The 17,521-nt window shown below is 30.6% G+C and overlaps 1 protein-coding gene across 6 annotated transcripts in view; it reads right to left on the bottom strand.

The window, feature by feature from the left end:
* Nucleotides 1–957: 957 nt before the first annotated feature.
* LOC127289330 (vitellogenin receptor-like) overlaps nt 958–17,521 on the bottom strand; it is a 77,505-nt gene continuing 60,941 nt past the window's right edge. For all 6 annotated transcript variants that reach the window (XM_051317191.1, XM_051317194.1, XM_051317195.1 and 3 more), the window contains 6 exons: nt 17,213–17,304; nt 16,849–17,080; nt 2,516–2,702; nt 1,816–2,128; nt 1,608–1,713; nt 958–1,337 (listed from right to left, as the gene is read on the bottom strand). In XM_051317191.1, coding sequence (XP_051173148.1) covers nt 1,236–1,337; nt 1,608–1,713; nt 1,816–2,128; nt 2,516–2,702; nt 16,849–17,080; nt 17,213–17,304 — 1,032 coding nt within the window. In that variant the 3' untranslated portion in view covers nt 958–1,235. The remainder of the gene's footprint in view (nt 1,338–1,607; nt 1,714–1,815; nt 2,129–2,515; nt 2,703–16,848; nt 17,081–17,212; nt 17,305–17,521) is intronic.

The raw sequence follows: 17,521 nt of genomic DNA, 5'->3' as shown, positions 1-17,521 counted from the left end.
TCGTTTAATTTTGAGTCGATTCAATTCGGTCATGATTGATATAAATTGATTAAATTTTTTGCATCAAAAAATGAGACCGTTTCTTGTATCATTTCTAAAAATGATACACAAAACGATCTCTTTTTGATATAACTTATCTGCATCAAAACGTTGCAATAGAAAAAGATACAACCAAGTTTACTGTGCATGTAAGATATAAATCTTATATTAAACATATTCTTTGTATGATGCGAATAATAATAAATAAATTTTATAGGTTAGATTTATTGATTAAATTGTAACTTACATTCAAAATGATCTACATAATCTTCGAATCCCCCTTAGATTAATAAATTTCGCAAATCCACGCACTTTTTTAACACTCAATAAAATAATTTATATAGAAATAATACAATTATAACATAAACACAAATGACCACGTTTTCTTACGACATTGCTTCACGAGCATGAGCAAGCATGAGTGTGCTTCACAGTGTTGCCAACCGAATTGCTAACAATTGCTAACTGCGTTTACTAAAAATAATGGTAAACCCAACTACTCTGTCAGTTAAACTTTTTCATGGAACTGTTTTGGTAGGTTCGGTTATTATTTCCTGTTGACCAATTCTAAGTAGTTGCGCTTGACATCGAAAATATTAAAATTTACTAAAAACAATACTGAATTTTACTAACTAAATAGAAAGAAGAATAAATACCTCCTGTACTAATAAAAAAAGATTAGTAGCCCCAACCATTCATTTCTCTCACTGTGAATATCAAAGACTGCAATGCAAGAAATTTTTTAGTTCATACGTCATTTAATTTTGTCATCTCGCTGAAAAATTAACTTTATTTATTCAAATAACTTAGTTAATTAATAAATTATGAAAAAAATGTTAGTAACACAAAAATTCCAACAAGTTTAATGTGGAAAATATTCATTCGTTCCAAAAAAATGTGTTACATTGAGTTGTTTTAAAATATTTATTAAACCCTGCTTGATATTACAATAATAGATTCGGTAAGCTTCTTATTATTGGATATTATAAAAAATGTACATATTTAAAGAGACTTATATTAATAAACAAAAATAAATAATATTGAATATTTACGCAATTAAAAATTATAAATATTATTCAATTCTGATAAAAGTATGTAAAAATCGATTAATTAAAAAAATTATTCACAGAATCAATGCGCCAAGTATCTTTTGTATGAGAAAAATCTAAAATTATATTACATTTAATTTCTTAACTTTAGGTAGGTTTTGGATGAGGTCCAATATTAAAATCTGTTAGTGACAATTGTTCTTTGTTAATTAAATTTCTCCTCTCACTGTCAGTCTCTACGCTATTTCTCTGAAAAAAATATTATGTCTACTTTAAAAATTATTTAAAACATTTTTTTCTCCTTTTTTCTTTAATCTAATCAGAATTTTATATACAATACTTTCTTCAATATTCTAAACTGCAATATAGTTAAAAGAATGTTTAAGAAATACTTAAAATTTTGTATAAATATTATCACAGTAAAAATTTTGAGTTCTGTTAAATCAATTTTAAAACTATTAATTATTTTTTTCATTTTTATGAATTGTAATAATACTTTATTTATATTTTGTACTTTACCGGAAGAGATGGTGATTGTTCATCTTGAAACATTGGATTTTCAAATTCACTGCCAACTAATCTCAATTCTCTGTCACGATCTTGAGATAAATTTGCATTACTTGTTCTGAAAGGCAAATAAATAATAAATAAAAGACAAATATTTTAAAAATTAATAAAAATTTAATTATTTTTTAAAATAATTTCATAAATTTGTATCATTCCAAACCTGTTATTATTACTCAATCGTTCCATTAATGATCCAACAATAGAAATATTGGAAAATCTTTTTTTGAAATAAAATTTATAAACAAAAAATCCAAGAAAAATAATTACAACTGGTACAATTCCAATGTAAATATATTTCCTTCGTGAATAATATTTCGTTGGTTTTGAATGATTAATTATTGTTAATTCAGTTTCTGTACTTGTACATGTTCCATTTGTTCTCGAGGGATAACCATGTTCACAAATACACGCTGAATCATCTTTCGTCAAGACGCATATGTGCTCACATTTATGTTCTGCACATCTATCTTTTACTGCAAAAAAAAAGAAGAAATTCATAATTTATTATATTAACAATATTATTATTTTTATATTTTATTTTTATTTATATTCATATTTATTATATATTAATTATTATAATATTATTTTAGTTATTCATTTATTTATCAATATTATAAAAGTATGATTTTTATCAATTAACCTTAGCAGTGAATTAATGATGAATTGTTTAGTCTTTAAAGAAATATATCAAAATCAAAAAATTTATTTATAATTAAAAAACGGAACATAATTATGAAATAATGAATTATTTTTAATTATTTTATTTTTCATTTTGCAAATAAATAATATTAGATTTTGATAAATTTTTTATGTTTTCAATATTTATATTAAAAAATTAATAATAATAAATTTATCAATACCGAAAGGTTGTCGTGATTTTTGCATAATAGTGAAGAATTTGTGAATATCTGACATTCCTGTATCAATTATCTCACATTCTTCTGTATTATTATTATTTAATAGTGGACATTTTTGAATTTTTTCACTAATGCCTGACAACCAATATAAATGGTCTTCGAATATATTTAGTTGCATTGGATGATAAACCTGTAAATTTAACAATAAATTTATCAAATCAAATAATGTAAATGTAAAAAATATCTTTCATTGAGTTATTTATTATTTTTTGCATTTGAACCGCGTAAAGTATTCAAAAATAAATTGTCCTTTTTTGGGAAAAAAAAATTATTTAAATATGAGATGAATCGTATAACCCCAAAAAGAAGGTAATCCCGCCACTGATTCTGATCCAGTGAAAAGCTCCAGTAGTCAAAATTTACCCCATGGATTTATTGAGGGGGACCAAAAATACAAGGAACGAAGGAATGTGCAGAAACTTTGAGGAAAACGTTGCTGAACAATTTAATATTATTCCGCAAGTTTTGGAGAGTATGCGCCAAGCTTGTAAGAAAAATATTAGTATAGACATTTAAGATGAAATGGCTGCTTTAGGGAAGGTGTTCGATATAATTAGCAATAATTTGCGTTTTATTCCCGTTCCCTTCAAATTCTCAGAGTAGCAAAATTCAAACTCTGAAACGCCAGTACATATGCTTCATTGGGCAAAAGATGAAAAAACGTCGCAGAGATGGACGTAGACCAGATGCAAGCCCCCAACCGGCGAATCTAACAGGAAAAAGAGTAAAGCTTTGGAGATGGATTTTAAACCAACAAACGATGGGGAAGCCTCAGGTAAAATCATAAATAAAAAAAGAGGCGTAAAGAAAAAGTCCCCAAAGAAAACAAAAAAAAAAGAGCAACAGAAGCGCCCTTCAAAGCTCAGAACCAACGAGGCAGTCCAGATTTCAGAAAAGAACCCAGAGTGCTACAACGAAATCTTCACAGAAAAAAACTGAACTCAGAATGAGCCGTGTAGGCGGCTCATTTTGATGTGCAACAAAAATGAACCAGGTTGGTGGCGCCACTGTCTATGTCGTTTAGCATTGGCTCATTTTGATTTGCATCAAAAATAAGACAAGGTTTTTTCTGTGTTGAAAGCCACAAAAACTACGGTAAAACTAAAGAAAACTGGTACCGAGATATTAAGCATCAGGAGAACTCAGAAGAATAAGGTTCTTCTAGTAGTAAAGAAAGGAGAAAAAACCTTCAAGTTTGCACAATCAAATACCTCTGCATTGCTCGACAAATCCAAGATTGAACGAAAGCACATTACAACCAACTGTAAATAGAAAAACAAAATCAATGTCTCCATTTCTCAGGTAGAAAATGAGTTAAAAAACTGCCAGAAAACAGATGATACGATTCACTTTTGTTTTTGCCAAAGATTATATCTTAAAAAGTGCAGAAAAAATTCATACCTACATATTTCACTAAAATAAACTGAAAAAAAATTTTTATCTGGAATTCTAAAGTGGAAAATGAGTAGGAAAACTACTAGAAAACTGATGTTACGATCAAGTTTTTTTTGACAAAGATTTTTCCTTGAAAACAACACAAAAAGCCTACATACTTTCTTCCTTGACTAGAATTAAGTAAAAGACAATTTTTGTCTCCCTATCTGAGGTGGAAAATAAGAAGAAAAATTGGTCAATACGAGTTACACTCGCTTACCTAGGGTTCCGTTCAGGATTACTGAAATTTAAATATAATATTTCAAAAGGGTTAACTATATTTTTCGTGAAATCTACACATAAAAAATAAAAATGTGTACGCAGTTTCAGCTTCTTAGGTCCAAAACTGTAAAAGTTAAAGCGGGAAAGGATAAGTTTTTTCATAAATTTCGAATTTTTGAAATATAAAAATATTCAATTCAATTCCAATCGGGATCTATATAATTATCCTTTAATCTACTTGCAAAATTATGTACGTATATCAAATTTAAATATCCCAGATTAAAAACTGTAAAAGTTAAGGGGAGTCACGCTTTTTTCCAAAATTTCGAAAAGGGTTACGTTTAGGTCCACTGCGAGAACAGAACCCTGAAAATTCCCAAGAAATTTAATTTTTCTAAAACAGACAATTTTATTGCAATTTCTTGCACAAAATACACCTAAAAGTGTAGAAAAAAATTGACGGCCAAATCCAAGTAGAGGATGACACATATTACCACTAAAAAGCCATCCAAAATCATAAAAAAGTTGCCAAAAAAATTCAAATTTTCTTAGGCAGACAATTTTAACGCAATTTCTTGCACGAAATACTCCTAAAAGTGTAGCAAAAAATTGAGGGCCAAATCCAAGTAGAGGAAGACACATATTACCACCAAAAAGCCATCCAAAATCATAAAAAAGTTGCCAAAAAAATTCAATTTTTCTTAGGCAGACGATTTTAATGCAATTTCTTGCACAAAATACTCCTAAAAGTGTAGCAAAAAATTGAGGGCCAAATCCCAGTAGAGGAAGAAACATATTACCACCAAATAGCCATCCAAAATCATAAAAAAGTTGCCAAAAAAATTAAAATTTTCTTAGGCAGACGATTTTAATGCAATTTCTTGCACAAAATACACCTAAAAGTGTCGAAAAAAATTGACAGCCAAATCCAAGTAGAGGAAGACACATATTACCACCAAAAAGCGATCCAAAATCATAAAAAAGTTGCCAAAAAAATTCAATTTTTCTTAGGCAGACGATTTTAATGCAATTTTTTACACAAAATACTCCTAAAAGTGTAGCAAAAAATTGAGGGCCAAATCCAAGTAGAGGAAGAAAAATATTACCACCAAAAAGCCATCCAAAATCATAAAAAAGTTGCCAAAAAAATTCAATTTTTCTTAGGCAGACGATTTTAATGCAATTTCTTGCACAAAATACTCCTAAAAGTGTAGCAAAAAATTGACGGCCAAATCCCAGTAGAGGAAGAAACATATTACCACCAAAAAGCCATCCAAAATCATAAAAAAGTTGCCAAAAAAATTCAATTTTTCTAAGGCGGAAGATTTTAATGCAATTTCTTGCACAAAATACACCTAAAAGTTTAGCAAAAAATTGACGGCCAAATCTAAGTAGAGGAAGACACATATTACCACCAAAAAGCCATCCAAAATCATAAAAAAGTTGCCAAAATAATTCAATTTTTCTTAGGCAGACGATTTTAATGCAATTTCTTGCACAAAATACTCCTAAAAGTGTAGCAAAAAATTGAGGGCCAAATCCCAGTAGAGGAAGACACATATTACCACCAAAAAGCCATCCAAAATCATAAAAAAGTTGCCAAAATAATTCAATTTTTCTAAGGCAGACGATTTTAATGCAATTTCTTGCACAAAATACTCCTAAAAGTGTAGCAAAAAATTGAGGGCCAAATCCCAGTAGAGGAAGAAACATATTACCACCAAAAAGCCATCCAAAATCATAAAAAAGTTGCCAAAAAAATTCAATTTTTCTTAGGCAGACGATTTTAATGCAATTTCTTGCAAAAAATACACCAAAAAGTGTCGAAAAAAATTGATGGCCAAATCCAAGTAGAGGAAGACACATATTACCACCAAAAAGCCATCCAAAATCATAAAAAAGTTGCCAAAAAAATTCAATTTTTCTTAGGCAGACGATTTTAATGCAATTTTTTACACAAAATACTCCTAAAAGTGTAGCAAAAAATTGAGGGCCAAATCCCAGTAGAGGAAGAAACATATTACCACCAAAAAGCCATCCAAAATCATAAAAAAGTTGCCAAAAAAATTCAATTTTTCTTAGGCAGACGATTTTAATGCAATTTCTTGCACAAAATACTCCTAAAAGTGTAGGAAAAAATTGAGGGCCAAATCCAAGTAGAGGAAGACACATATTACCACCAAAAAGCCATCCAAAATCATAAAAAAGTTGCCAAAAAAATTCAATTTTTCTTAGGCAGACGATTTTAATGCAATTTCTTGCACAAAATACTCCTAAAAGTGTAGCAAAAAATTGAGGGCCAAATCCAAGTAGAGGAAGACACATATTACCACCAAAAAGCCATCCAAAATCATAAAAAAGTTGCCAAAAAAATTCAATTTTTCTTAGGCAGACGATTTTAATGCAATTTCTGGGACAAAATACACCTAAAAGTGTCGAAAAAAATTGACAGCCAAATCCAAGTAGAGGAAGACACATATTACCACCAAAAAGCCATCCAAAATCATAAAAAAGTTGCCAAAAAAATTCAATTTTTCTTAGGCAGACGATTTTAATGCAATTTCTTGCACAAAATACTCCTAAAAGTGTAGCAAAAAATTGACGGCCAAATCCAAGTAGAGGAAGACACATATTACCACCAAAAAGCCATCCAAAATCATAAAAAAGTTGCCAAAAAAATTCAATTTTTCTTAGGCAGACGATTTTAATGCAATTTCTTGCACAAAATACTCCTAAAAGTGTAGCAAAAAATTGAGGGCCAAATCCAAGTTTAGGAAGACACATATTTCCACCAAAAAGCCATCCAAAATCATAAAAAAGTTGCCAAAAAAATTCAATTTTTCTTAGGCAGACGATTTTAATGCAATTTCTTGCACAAAATACTCCTAAAAGTGTAGCAAAAAATTGACGGCCAAATCCCAGTAGAGGAAGAAACATATTACCACCAAAAAGCCATCCAAAATCATAAAAAAGTTGCCAAAAAAATTCAATTTTTCTAAGGCGGACGATTTTAATGCAATTTCTTGCACAAAATACACCTAAAAGTTTAGCAAAAAATTGACGGCCAAATCTAAGTAGAGGAAGACACATATTACCACCAAAAAGCCATCCAAAATCATAAAAAAGTTGCCAAAATAATTCAATTTTTCTTAGGCAGACGATTTTAATGCAATTTCTGGGACAAAATACACCTAAAAGTGTCGAAAAAAATTGACAGCCAAATCCAAGTAGAGGAAGACACATATTACCACCAAAAAGTCATCCAAAATCATAAAAAAGTTGCCAAAAAAATTCAATTTTTCTTAGGCAGACGATTTTAATGCAATTTCTTGCACAAAATACTCCTAAAAGTGTAGCAAAAAATTGACGGCCAAATCCAAGTAGAGGAAGACACATATTACCACCAAAAAGCCTTTGAAAATCATAAAAAAGTTGCCAAAAAAATTCAATTTTTCTTAGGCAGACGATTTTAATGCAATTTCTTGCAAAAAATACACCAAAAAGTGTCGAAAAAAATTGATGGCCAAATCCAAGTAGAGGAAGACACATATTACCGCCAAAAAGCCATCCAAAATCATAAAAAAGTTGCCAAAAAAATTCAATTTTTCTTAGGCAGACGATTTTAATGCAATTTCTTGCACAAAATACTCCTAAAAGTGTAGCAAAAAATTGAGGGCCAAATCCCAGTAGAGGAAGAAAAATATTACCACCAAAAAGCCATCCAAAATCATAAAAAAGTTGCCAAAAAAATTCAATTTTTCTTAGGCAGACGATTTTAATGCAATTTCTTGCACAAAATACTCCTAAAAGTGTAGCAAAAAATTGAGGGCCAAATCCAAGTAGAGGAAGACACATATTACCACCAAAAAGCCATCCAAAATCATAAAAAAGTTGCCAAAAAAATTCAATTTTTCTTAGGCAGACGATTTTAATGCAATTTCTTGCACAAAATACTCCTAAAAGTGTAGCAAAAAATTGAGGGCCAAATCCCAGTAGAGGAAGAAAAATATTACCACCAAAAAGCCATCCAAAATCATAAAAAAGTTGCCAAAAAAATTCAATTTTTCTTAGGCAGACGATTTTAATGCAATTTCTTGCACAAAATACTCCTAAAAGTGTAGCAAAAAATTGAGGGCCAAATCCAAGTAGAGGAAGACACATATTACCACCAAAAAGCCATCCAAAATCATAAAAAAGTTGCCAAAAAAATTCAATTTTTCTTAGGCAGACGATTTTAATGCAATTTCTTGCACAAAATACTCCTAAAAGTGTAGCAAAAAATTGAGGGCCAAATCCAAGTAGAGGAAGACACATATTACCACCAAAAAGCCATCCAAAATCATAAAAAAGTTGCCAAAAAAATTCAATTTTTCTTAGGCAGACGATTTTAATGCAATTTCTTGCACAAAATACTCCTAAAAGTGTAGCAAAAAATTGAGGGCCAAATCCAAGTTTAGGAAGACACATATTTCCACCAAAAAGCCATCCAAAATCATAAAAAAGTTGCCAAAAAAATTCAATTTTTCTTAGGCAGACGATTTTAATGCAATTTCTTGCACAAAATACTCCTAAAAGTGTAGCAAAAAATTGACGGCCAAATCCCAGTAGAGGAAGAAACATATTACCACCAAAAAGCCATCCAAAATCATAAAAAAGTTGCCAAAAAAATTCAATTTTTCTAAGGCGGACGATTTTAATGCAATTTCTTGCACAAAATACACCTAAAAGTTTAGCAAAAAATTGACGGCCAAATCTAAGTAGAGGAAGACACATATTACCACCAAAAAGCCATCCAAAATCATAAAAAAGTTGCCAAAATAATTCAATTTTTCTTAGGCAGACGATTTTAATGCAATTTCTTGCACAAAATACTCCTAAAAGTGTAGCAAAAAATTGACGGCCAAATCCAAGTAGAGGAAGACACATATTTCCACCAAAAAGCCATCCAAAATCATAAAAAAGTTGCCAAAAAAATTCAATTTTTCTTAGGCAGACGATTTTAATGCAATTTCTTGCAAAAAATACTCCTAAAAGTGTAGCAAAAAATTGAGGGCCAAATCCCAGTAGAGGAAGACACATATTACCACCAAAAAGCCATCCAAAATCATAAAAAAGTTGCCAAAAAAATTCAATTTTTCTTAGGCAGTCGATTTTAATGCAATTTCTTGCACAAAATACACCTAAAAGTGTCGAAAAAAATTGACAGCCAAATCCAAGTAGAGGAAGACACATATTACCACCAAAAAGCGATCCAAAATCATAAAAAAGTTGCCAAAAAAATTCAATTTTTCTTAGGCAGACGATTTTAATGCAATCTTTTACACAAAATACTCCTAAAAGTGTAGCAAAAAATTGAGGGCCAAATCCCAGTAGAGGAAGAAACATATTACCACCAAAAAGCCATCCAAAATCATAAAAAAGTTGCCAAAAAAATTCAATTTTTCTTAGGCAGACGATTTTAATGCAATTTCTTGCAAAAAATACTCCTAAAAGTGTAGCAAAAAATTGAGGGCCAAATCCCAGTAGAGGAAGACACATATTACCACCAAAAAGCCATCCAAAATCATAAAAAAGTTGCCAAAAAAATTCAATTTTTCTTAGGCAGACGATTTTAATGCAATTTTTTACACAAAATACTCCTAAAAGTGTAGCAAAAAATTGACGGCCAAATCCCAGTAGAGGAAGAAACATATTACCACCAAAAAGCCATCCAAAATCATAAAAAAGTTGCCAAAAAAATTCAATTTTTCTAAGGCGGACGATTTTAATGTAATTTCTTGCAAAAAATACACCAAAAAGTGTCGAAAAAAATTGATGGCCAAATCCAAGTAGAGGAAGACACATATTACCACCAAAAAGCCATCCAAAATCATAAAAAAGTTGCCAAAAAAATTCAATTTTTCTTAGGCAGACGATTTTAATGCAATTTCTTGCACAAAATACTCCTAAAAGTGTAGCAAAAAATTGATGGCCAAATCCAAGTAGAGGAAGACACATATTACCACCAAAAAGCCATCCAAAATCATAAAAAAGTTGCCAAAAAAATTCAATTTTTCTAAGGCGGACGATTTTAATGTAATTTCTTGCAAAAAATACACCAAAAAGTGTCGAAAAAAATTGATGGCCAAATCCAAGTAGAGGAAGACACATATTACCACCAAAAAGCCATCCAAAATCATAAAAAAGTTGCCAAAAAAATTCAATTTTTCTAAGGCAGACGATTTTAATGCAATTTCTTGCAAAAAATACTCCTAAAAGTGTAGCAAAAAATTGAGGGCCAAATCCCAGTAGAGGAAGAAACATATTACCACCAAAAAGCCATCCAAAATCATAAAAAAGTTGCCAAAAAAATTCAATTTTTCTTAGGCAGACGATTTTAATGCAATTTCTTGCACAAAATACTCCTAAAACTGTAGCAAAAAATTGACGGCCAAATCCCAGTAGAGGAAGAAACATATTACCACCAAAAAGCCATCCAAAATCATAAAAAAGTTGCCAAAAAAATTCAATTTTTCTTAGGCAGACGATTTTAATGCAATTTCTTGCACAAAATACTCCTAAAAGTGTAGCAAAAAATTGACGGCCAAATCCAAGTAGAGGAAGACACATATTTCCACCAAAAAGCCATCCAAAATCATAAAAAAGTTGCCAAAAAAATTCAATTTTTCTTAGGCAGACGATTTTAATGCAATTTCTTGCAAAAAATACACCAAAAAGTGTCGAAAAAAATTGATGGCCAAATCCAAGTAGAGGAAGACACATATTACCACCAAAAAGCCATCCAAAATCATAAAAAAGTTGCCAAAAAAATTCAATTTTTCTTAGGCAGACGATTTTAATGCAATTTCTTGCAAAAAATACACCAAAAAGTGTCGAAAAAAATTGATGGCCAAATCCAAGTAGAGGAAGACACATATTACCACCAAAAAGCCATCCAAAATCATAAAAAAGTTGCCAAAAAAATTCAATTTTTCTTAGGCAGACGATTTTAATGCAATTTCTTGCAAAAAATACTCCTAAAAGTGTAGCAAAAAATTGAGGGCCAAATCCCAGTAGAGGAAGACACATATTACCACCAAAAAGCCATCCAAAATCATAAAAAAGTTGCCAAAAAAATTCAATTTTTCTAAGGCGGACGATTTTAATGCAATTTCTTGCACAAAATACACCTAAAAGTGTAGCAAAAAATTGACGGCCAAATCTAAGTAGAGGAAGACACATATTACCACCAAAAAGCCATCCAAAATCATAAAAAAGTTGCCAAAATAATTCAATTTTTCTTAGGCAGACGATTTTAATGCAATTTCTTGCACAAAATACTCCTAAAAGTGTAGCAAAAAATTGACGGCCAAATCCCAGTAGAGGAAGAAACATATTACCACCAAAAAGCCATCCAAAATCATAAAAAAGTTGCCAAAAAAATTCAATTTTTCTAAGGCGGACGATTTTAATGCAATTTCTTGCACAAAATACTCCTAAAAGTGTATCAAAAAATTGAGGGCCAAATCCCAGTAGAGGAAGACACATATTACCACCAAAAAGCCATCCAAAATCATAAAAAAGTTGCCAAAAAAATTCAATTTTTCTAAGGCGGACGATTTTAATGCAATTTCTTGCACAAAATACACCTAAAAGTTTAGCAAAAAATTGACGGCCAAATCTAAGTAGAGGAAAACACATATTACCACCAAAAAGCCATCCAAAATCATAAAAAAGTTGCCAAAATAATTCAATTTTTCTTAGGCAGACGATTTTAATGCAATTTCTTGCAAAAAATACACCAAAAAGTGTCGAAAAAAATTGATGGCCAAATCCAAGTAGAGGAAGACACATATTACCACCAAAAAGCCATCCAAAATCATAAAAAAGTTGCCAAAAAAATTCAATTTTTCTAAGGCAGACGATTTTAATGCAATTTCTTACAAAAAATACTCCTAAAAGTGTAGCAAAAAATTGAGGGCCAAATCCCAGTAGAGGAAGAAACATATTACCACCAAAAAGCCATCCAAAATCATAAAAAAGTTGCCAAAAAAATTCAATTTTTCCTAGGCAGACGATTTTAATGCAATTTCTTGCACAAAATACTCCTAAAAGTGTAGCAAAAAATTGACGGCCAAATCCAAGTAGAGGAAGACACATATTTCCACCAAAAAGCCATCCAAAATCATAAAAAAGTTGCCAAAAAAATTCAATTTTTCTTAGGCAGACGATTTTAATGCAATTTCTTGCACAAAATACTCCTAAAAGTGTAGCAAAAAATTGACGGCCAAATCCAAGTAGAGGAAGACACATATTTCCACCAAAAAGCCATCCAAAATCATAAAAAAGTTGCCAAAAAAATTCAATTTTTCTTAGGCAGACGATTTTAATGCAATTTTTTACACAAAATACTCCTAAAAGTGTAGCAAAAAATTGAGGGCCAAATCCCAGTAGAGGAAGACACATATTACCACCAAAAAGCCATCCAAAATCATAAAAAAGTTGCCAAAAAAATTCAATTTTTCTAAGGCGGACGATTTTAATGCAATTTCTTGCACAAAATACACCTAAAAGTTTAGCAAAAAATTGAGGGCCAAATCCCAGTAGAGGAAGAAACATATTACCACCAAAAAGCCATCCAAAATCATAAAAAAGTTGCCAAAAAAATTCAATTTTTCCTAGGCAGACGATTTTAATGCAATTTCTTGCACAAAATACTCCTAAAAGTGTAGCAAAAAATTGACGGCCAAATCCAAGTTTAGGAAGACACATATTTCCACCAAAAAGCCATCCAAAATCATAAAAAAGTTGCCAAAAAAATTCAATTTTTCTTAGGCAGACGATTTTAATGCAATTTCTTGCACAAAATACTCCTAAAAGTGTAGCAAAAAATTGACGGCCAAATCCCAGTAGCGGAAGAAACATATTACCACCAAAAAGCCATCCAAAATCATAAAAAAGTTGCCAAAAAAATTCAATTTTTCTTAGGCAGACGATTTTAATGCAATTTTTTACACAAAATACTCCTAAAAGTGTAGAAAAAAATTGAGGGCCAAATCCCAGTAGAGGAAGAAACATATTACCACCAAAAAGCCATCCAAAATCATAAAAAAGTTGCCAAAAAAATTCAATTTTTCCTAGGCAGACGATTTTAATGCAATTTCTTGCACAAAATACTCCTAAAAGTGTAGCAAAAAATTGACGGCCAAATCCAAGTTTAGGAAGACACATATTTCCACCAAAAAGCCATCCAAAATCATAAAAAAGTTGCCAAAAAAATTCAATTTTTCTTAGGCAGACGATTTTAATGCAATTTCTTGCACAAAATACTCCTAAAAGTGTAGCAAAAAATTGACGGCCAAATCCCAGTAGCGGAAGAAACATATTACCACCAAAAAGCCATCCAAAATCATAAAAAAGTTGCCAAAAAAATTCAATTTTTCTTAGGCAGACGATTTTAATGCAATTTCTGGGACAAAATACACCTAAAAGTGTCGAAAAAAATTGACAGCCAAATCCAAGTAGAGGAAGACACATATTACCATCAAAAAGCCATCCAAAATCATAAAAAAGTTGCCAAAAAAATTCAATTTTTCTTAGGCAGACGATTTTAATGCAATTTTTTACACAAAATACTCCTAAAAGTGTAGCAAAAAATTGAGGGCCAAATCCCAGTAGAGGAAGAAACATATTACCACCAAAAAGCCATCCAAAATCATAAAAAAGTTGCCAAAAAAATTCAATTTTTCCTAGGCAGACGATTTTAATGCAATTTCTTGCACAAAATACTCCTAAAAGTGTAGCAAAAAATTGACGGCCAAATCCAAGTTTAGGAAGACACATATTTCCACCAAAAAGCCATCCAAAATCATAAAAAAGTTGCCAAAAAAATTCAATTTTTCTTAGGCAGACGATTTTAATGCAATTTCTTGCACAAAATACTCCTAAAAGTGTAGCAAAAAATTGACGGCCAAATCCAAGTAGAGGAAGACACATATTTCCACCAAAAAGCCATCCAAAATCATAAAAAAGTTGCCAAAAAAATTCAATTTTTCCTAGGCAGACGATTTTAATGCAATTTCTTGCACAAAATACTCCTAAAAGTGTAGCAAAAAATTGACGGCCAAATCCATGTAGAGGAAGACACATATTACCACCAAAAAGCCATCCAAAATCATAAAAAAGTTGCCAAAAAAATTCAATTTTTCTAAGGCGGACGATTTTAATGCAATTTCTTGCACAAAATACACCTAAAAGTGTAGCAAAAAATTGACGGCCAAATCCAAGTAGAGGAAGACACATATTACCGCCAAAAAGCCATCCAAAATCATAAGAAAGTTGCCAAAAAAATTCAATTTTTCTTAGGCAGACTATTTTAGTGTAATTTCTTGCAGAAAATACTCCCAAAAGTGTAAGAAAAATTGACAGCCTGATACGAGTAGAGGAAGACCCATATTACTGAAGGCAACCCCTATCTTAAAAAATTTCCAATAAATTCAATTTTTCTTAGACAGACAATTTTATTGCAATTTCTTGCAGAAAGTACAACAAAAATTGCAGAAAAAATTCCCTTTTTTTTCTTGACTAGAATTAACTTGTACAAACTGTTTGTTTCTCTTTCTGAAGTGGAAAATAAGTTGAAAAACTGTAAGAAAACCAATGATACGATTAACATTTGTTTTTGCTGAAGATTTTATCTTGAAAACTACAGAAAGAATTTCTACCTATTTACTTTACTAAAATTAACTGAAAAAAAATTTTGTTTCCAATTGTAAGGTGGAAAATGAGTTGGAAATCTGCTAGAAAACCTACTATACGATTAACTTTTTTTTTTGATGAAGATTTTGTCCTGAAAAGTACAGAAAAAATTTTTTTTTAGTTAATTTTAGTAAAGTAAGCTTCACTAAAATTAACTAAAAAAAAATTTTTGCCCATATTTCTGTGGTGGAAAATGAGTAGAAAAACTACTAGAGAACCGGTGATACGATATATATAATTGAGGAGCAAATTTTCAAAACTTGATAAATCCATTTTTCAAAAAAATTGAGATAACCATAAATTTAATATTTTAAGGACCTCACAAATCGATCTGTCACTGTTAAATTTAAGGAAAAAAATTTATTAATTACAAATTTTTTATTTAAAAACTTATTGACATAACCAAGATGATTTACAATTTGTATGTTTTATATTAGAAAAAATTACCAGAACCTGTAAATCACTCAATTATGACAAAGTTCAATTAGAAATATAACGTCTTGAATATAAAAACATTGTTATAGAAATAAATTATTATAAATTTTTTATTTTAAAATTAACTCTAGTGGTTATGTGTGGAAAGTCATTTGTTTGAATTTCTCGAAATAAGAAAATATGGATTTATCAGGTTTTGAAAACTTGCTCCTCAATTATAGGCGGACATCGGGAGCAAATAGGAGACTAGTGGGAATGTCGTCTATGCTAAGTTGATTTACGCAACATCAGCGTGGGTCCCATTCCTGAGAACAAAATCATGTACGGAGAGAAATTTCTCACTTTAAAAGTGCCAATACTATACTAGCGATTTTCGTATGTCCGTTTTCTTTACAAAAACGCTTAAAGTTATACTAAAATAGTTCCAAAAATTCCCATGCGTTAAAAGATCAATGGTATTAACTTTATTAGTAGCAGTTTTTTTTGTCTATTTTGCACGAATGACGAGTGAACATGGTTCCCCGCTCTGCCGTGCGAGATTCGTTCAAGGCATATACCAATATAGCGTCAACATTTAGCGATTATTCCAATTAGTTGTCAAATAATCGCTAGACGTTTGACGCTATATTAGTATGTGCGTTGAACGAAATTCGCATAGCAGGATGAAGAACTATATTCACATGAAATTCATACGAATATAGAATTATCAACGACACTTTATTTTACATAAAGCAAAAATATTTTATGTTTAAAACTTAAAACATGTCTCAAATTTTTTTCAATAACTACTACATATTACCATCCCAATCAGCACGAAAACTTGCAGGAAGTTTGTCGTGCAAGATTGCAGTGCAAACATGTAGTAAGTTTGGTGCAAGCAACAAAATGTTCTCTTGTGGCAAGGTTGTTAAGCAAGCTTGTAGCGAACTTGCGAAAACCTTGCTGCAAGCTTGTATAATACAAAAAAAAAAATTTTTCGAAACAATTTTTTACTAAATAAACATAAAGGGCACCCTGCTTTAAGGGTTAAAAACTTTATTGCGCAGCCATAGGAGCTTCCGTTTACAACTGTGCATCGTATTAAGTTTTGAAAATTTGCAGCAAGGTTGCACTAACGTTGTCTTGCAAGCTTGCCACAAGAGGACATTTTGTTGCTTGCACCAAACTTGCTACATGTTTGCACTGCAATCTTGAACGGCAAGCTTCTTGCAAGTTTGCTGCAAGTTTTCGTGCTGATTGGGATGTGGGATCCTATGTGAGATCTCATGTAGTATCTCATATGACAAACCATAAGTGATCTTATACGAGATCACATACGGGCATTTACAATAGAGTTGTTTATCGGACAATATCTACGAATGTTGTTGAGGGAAAAAAATAAAATATCTCCTTCAATAATAATAATAATAATAATAATAATAATAATAAAGAGAAGAAAAACTACTCACATCATTTTCGTAAATTAATTTTCGATCATTTCCATCAAAATCGCAACTTTCAATGACTCTTAAAAGAATATCACACCAATAAAGTCGGGATCTTTCATGATCGATAGCAAGACCAGAAATAATTGTCACTCTTGATTTTACAATACTGATTGGATTAATTCCGCTCAATTCGGCACGATATATTTCCGATTTACTGTAACTTCCTTGTTTACTGAGACTCCAAAAGATCCATCTATAAGGTTTTTTTTTTACTATTTGTGATAATTTTGATTAGACTCTTTTATTTTACATTATTATAAAGTGAACTTTTACTTTAATTTTAATATTTTATATACAATATGGAAAATATAATTTAAAATCTTACCCATTTACAGAATCGACAATAAGAGCAAATACATTTCCAACTTTATCGAGAGATATTGCATTCGCGCAAATACCTTTATTGAGATTGCAAACCTAAATTATTATTAAAAATAGAATACAATTTGACAAGTTTTTCTTTTTAAAAAAAAGTATGGAAACTTATAAATATCTCAAAAAGTACGCATTTTTGTGATATTTCTTTTTTCACTATTGGGTCTCGGGCCCAATGTTTTGGGTTCAAAAATGTGTTCCTTTTTATTGGGAACAATTTTTGTGTTAAACATTTTTCACAAAAATGCGTATTTTTCAA

This window comes from Leptopilina boulardi, unplaced genomic scaffold, assembly GCF_019393585.1.
Source record: "Leptopilina boulardi isolate dan_hultmark-lab unplaced genomic scaffold, ZJU_Lbou_2.1 LbouV2_405, whole genome shotgun sequence".
In the NCBI taxonomy this organism is placed as follows: Eukaryota; Metazoa; Arthropoda; class Insecta; order Hymenoptera; family Figitidae; genus Leptopilina; species Leptopilina boulardi.
This window is presented reverse-complemented; position numbering and strand designations above follow the sequence as displayed.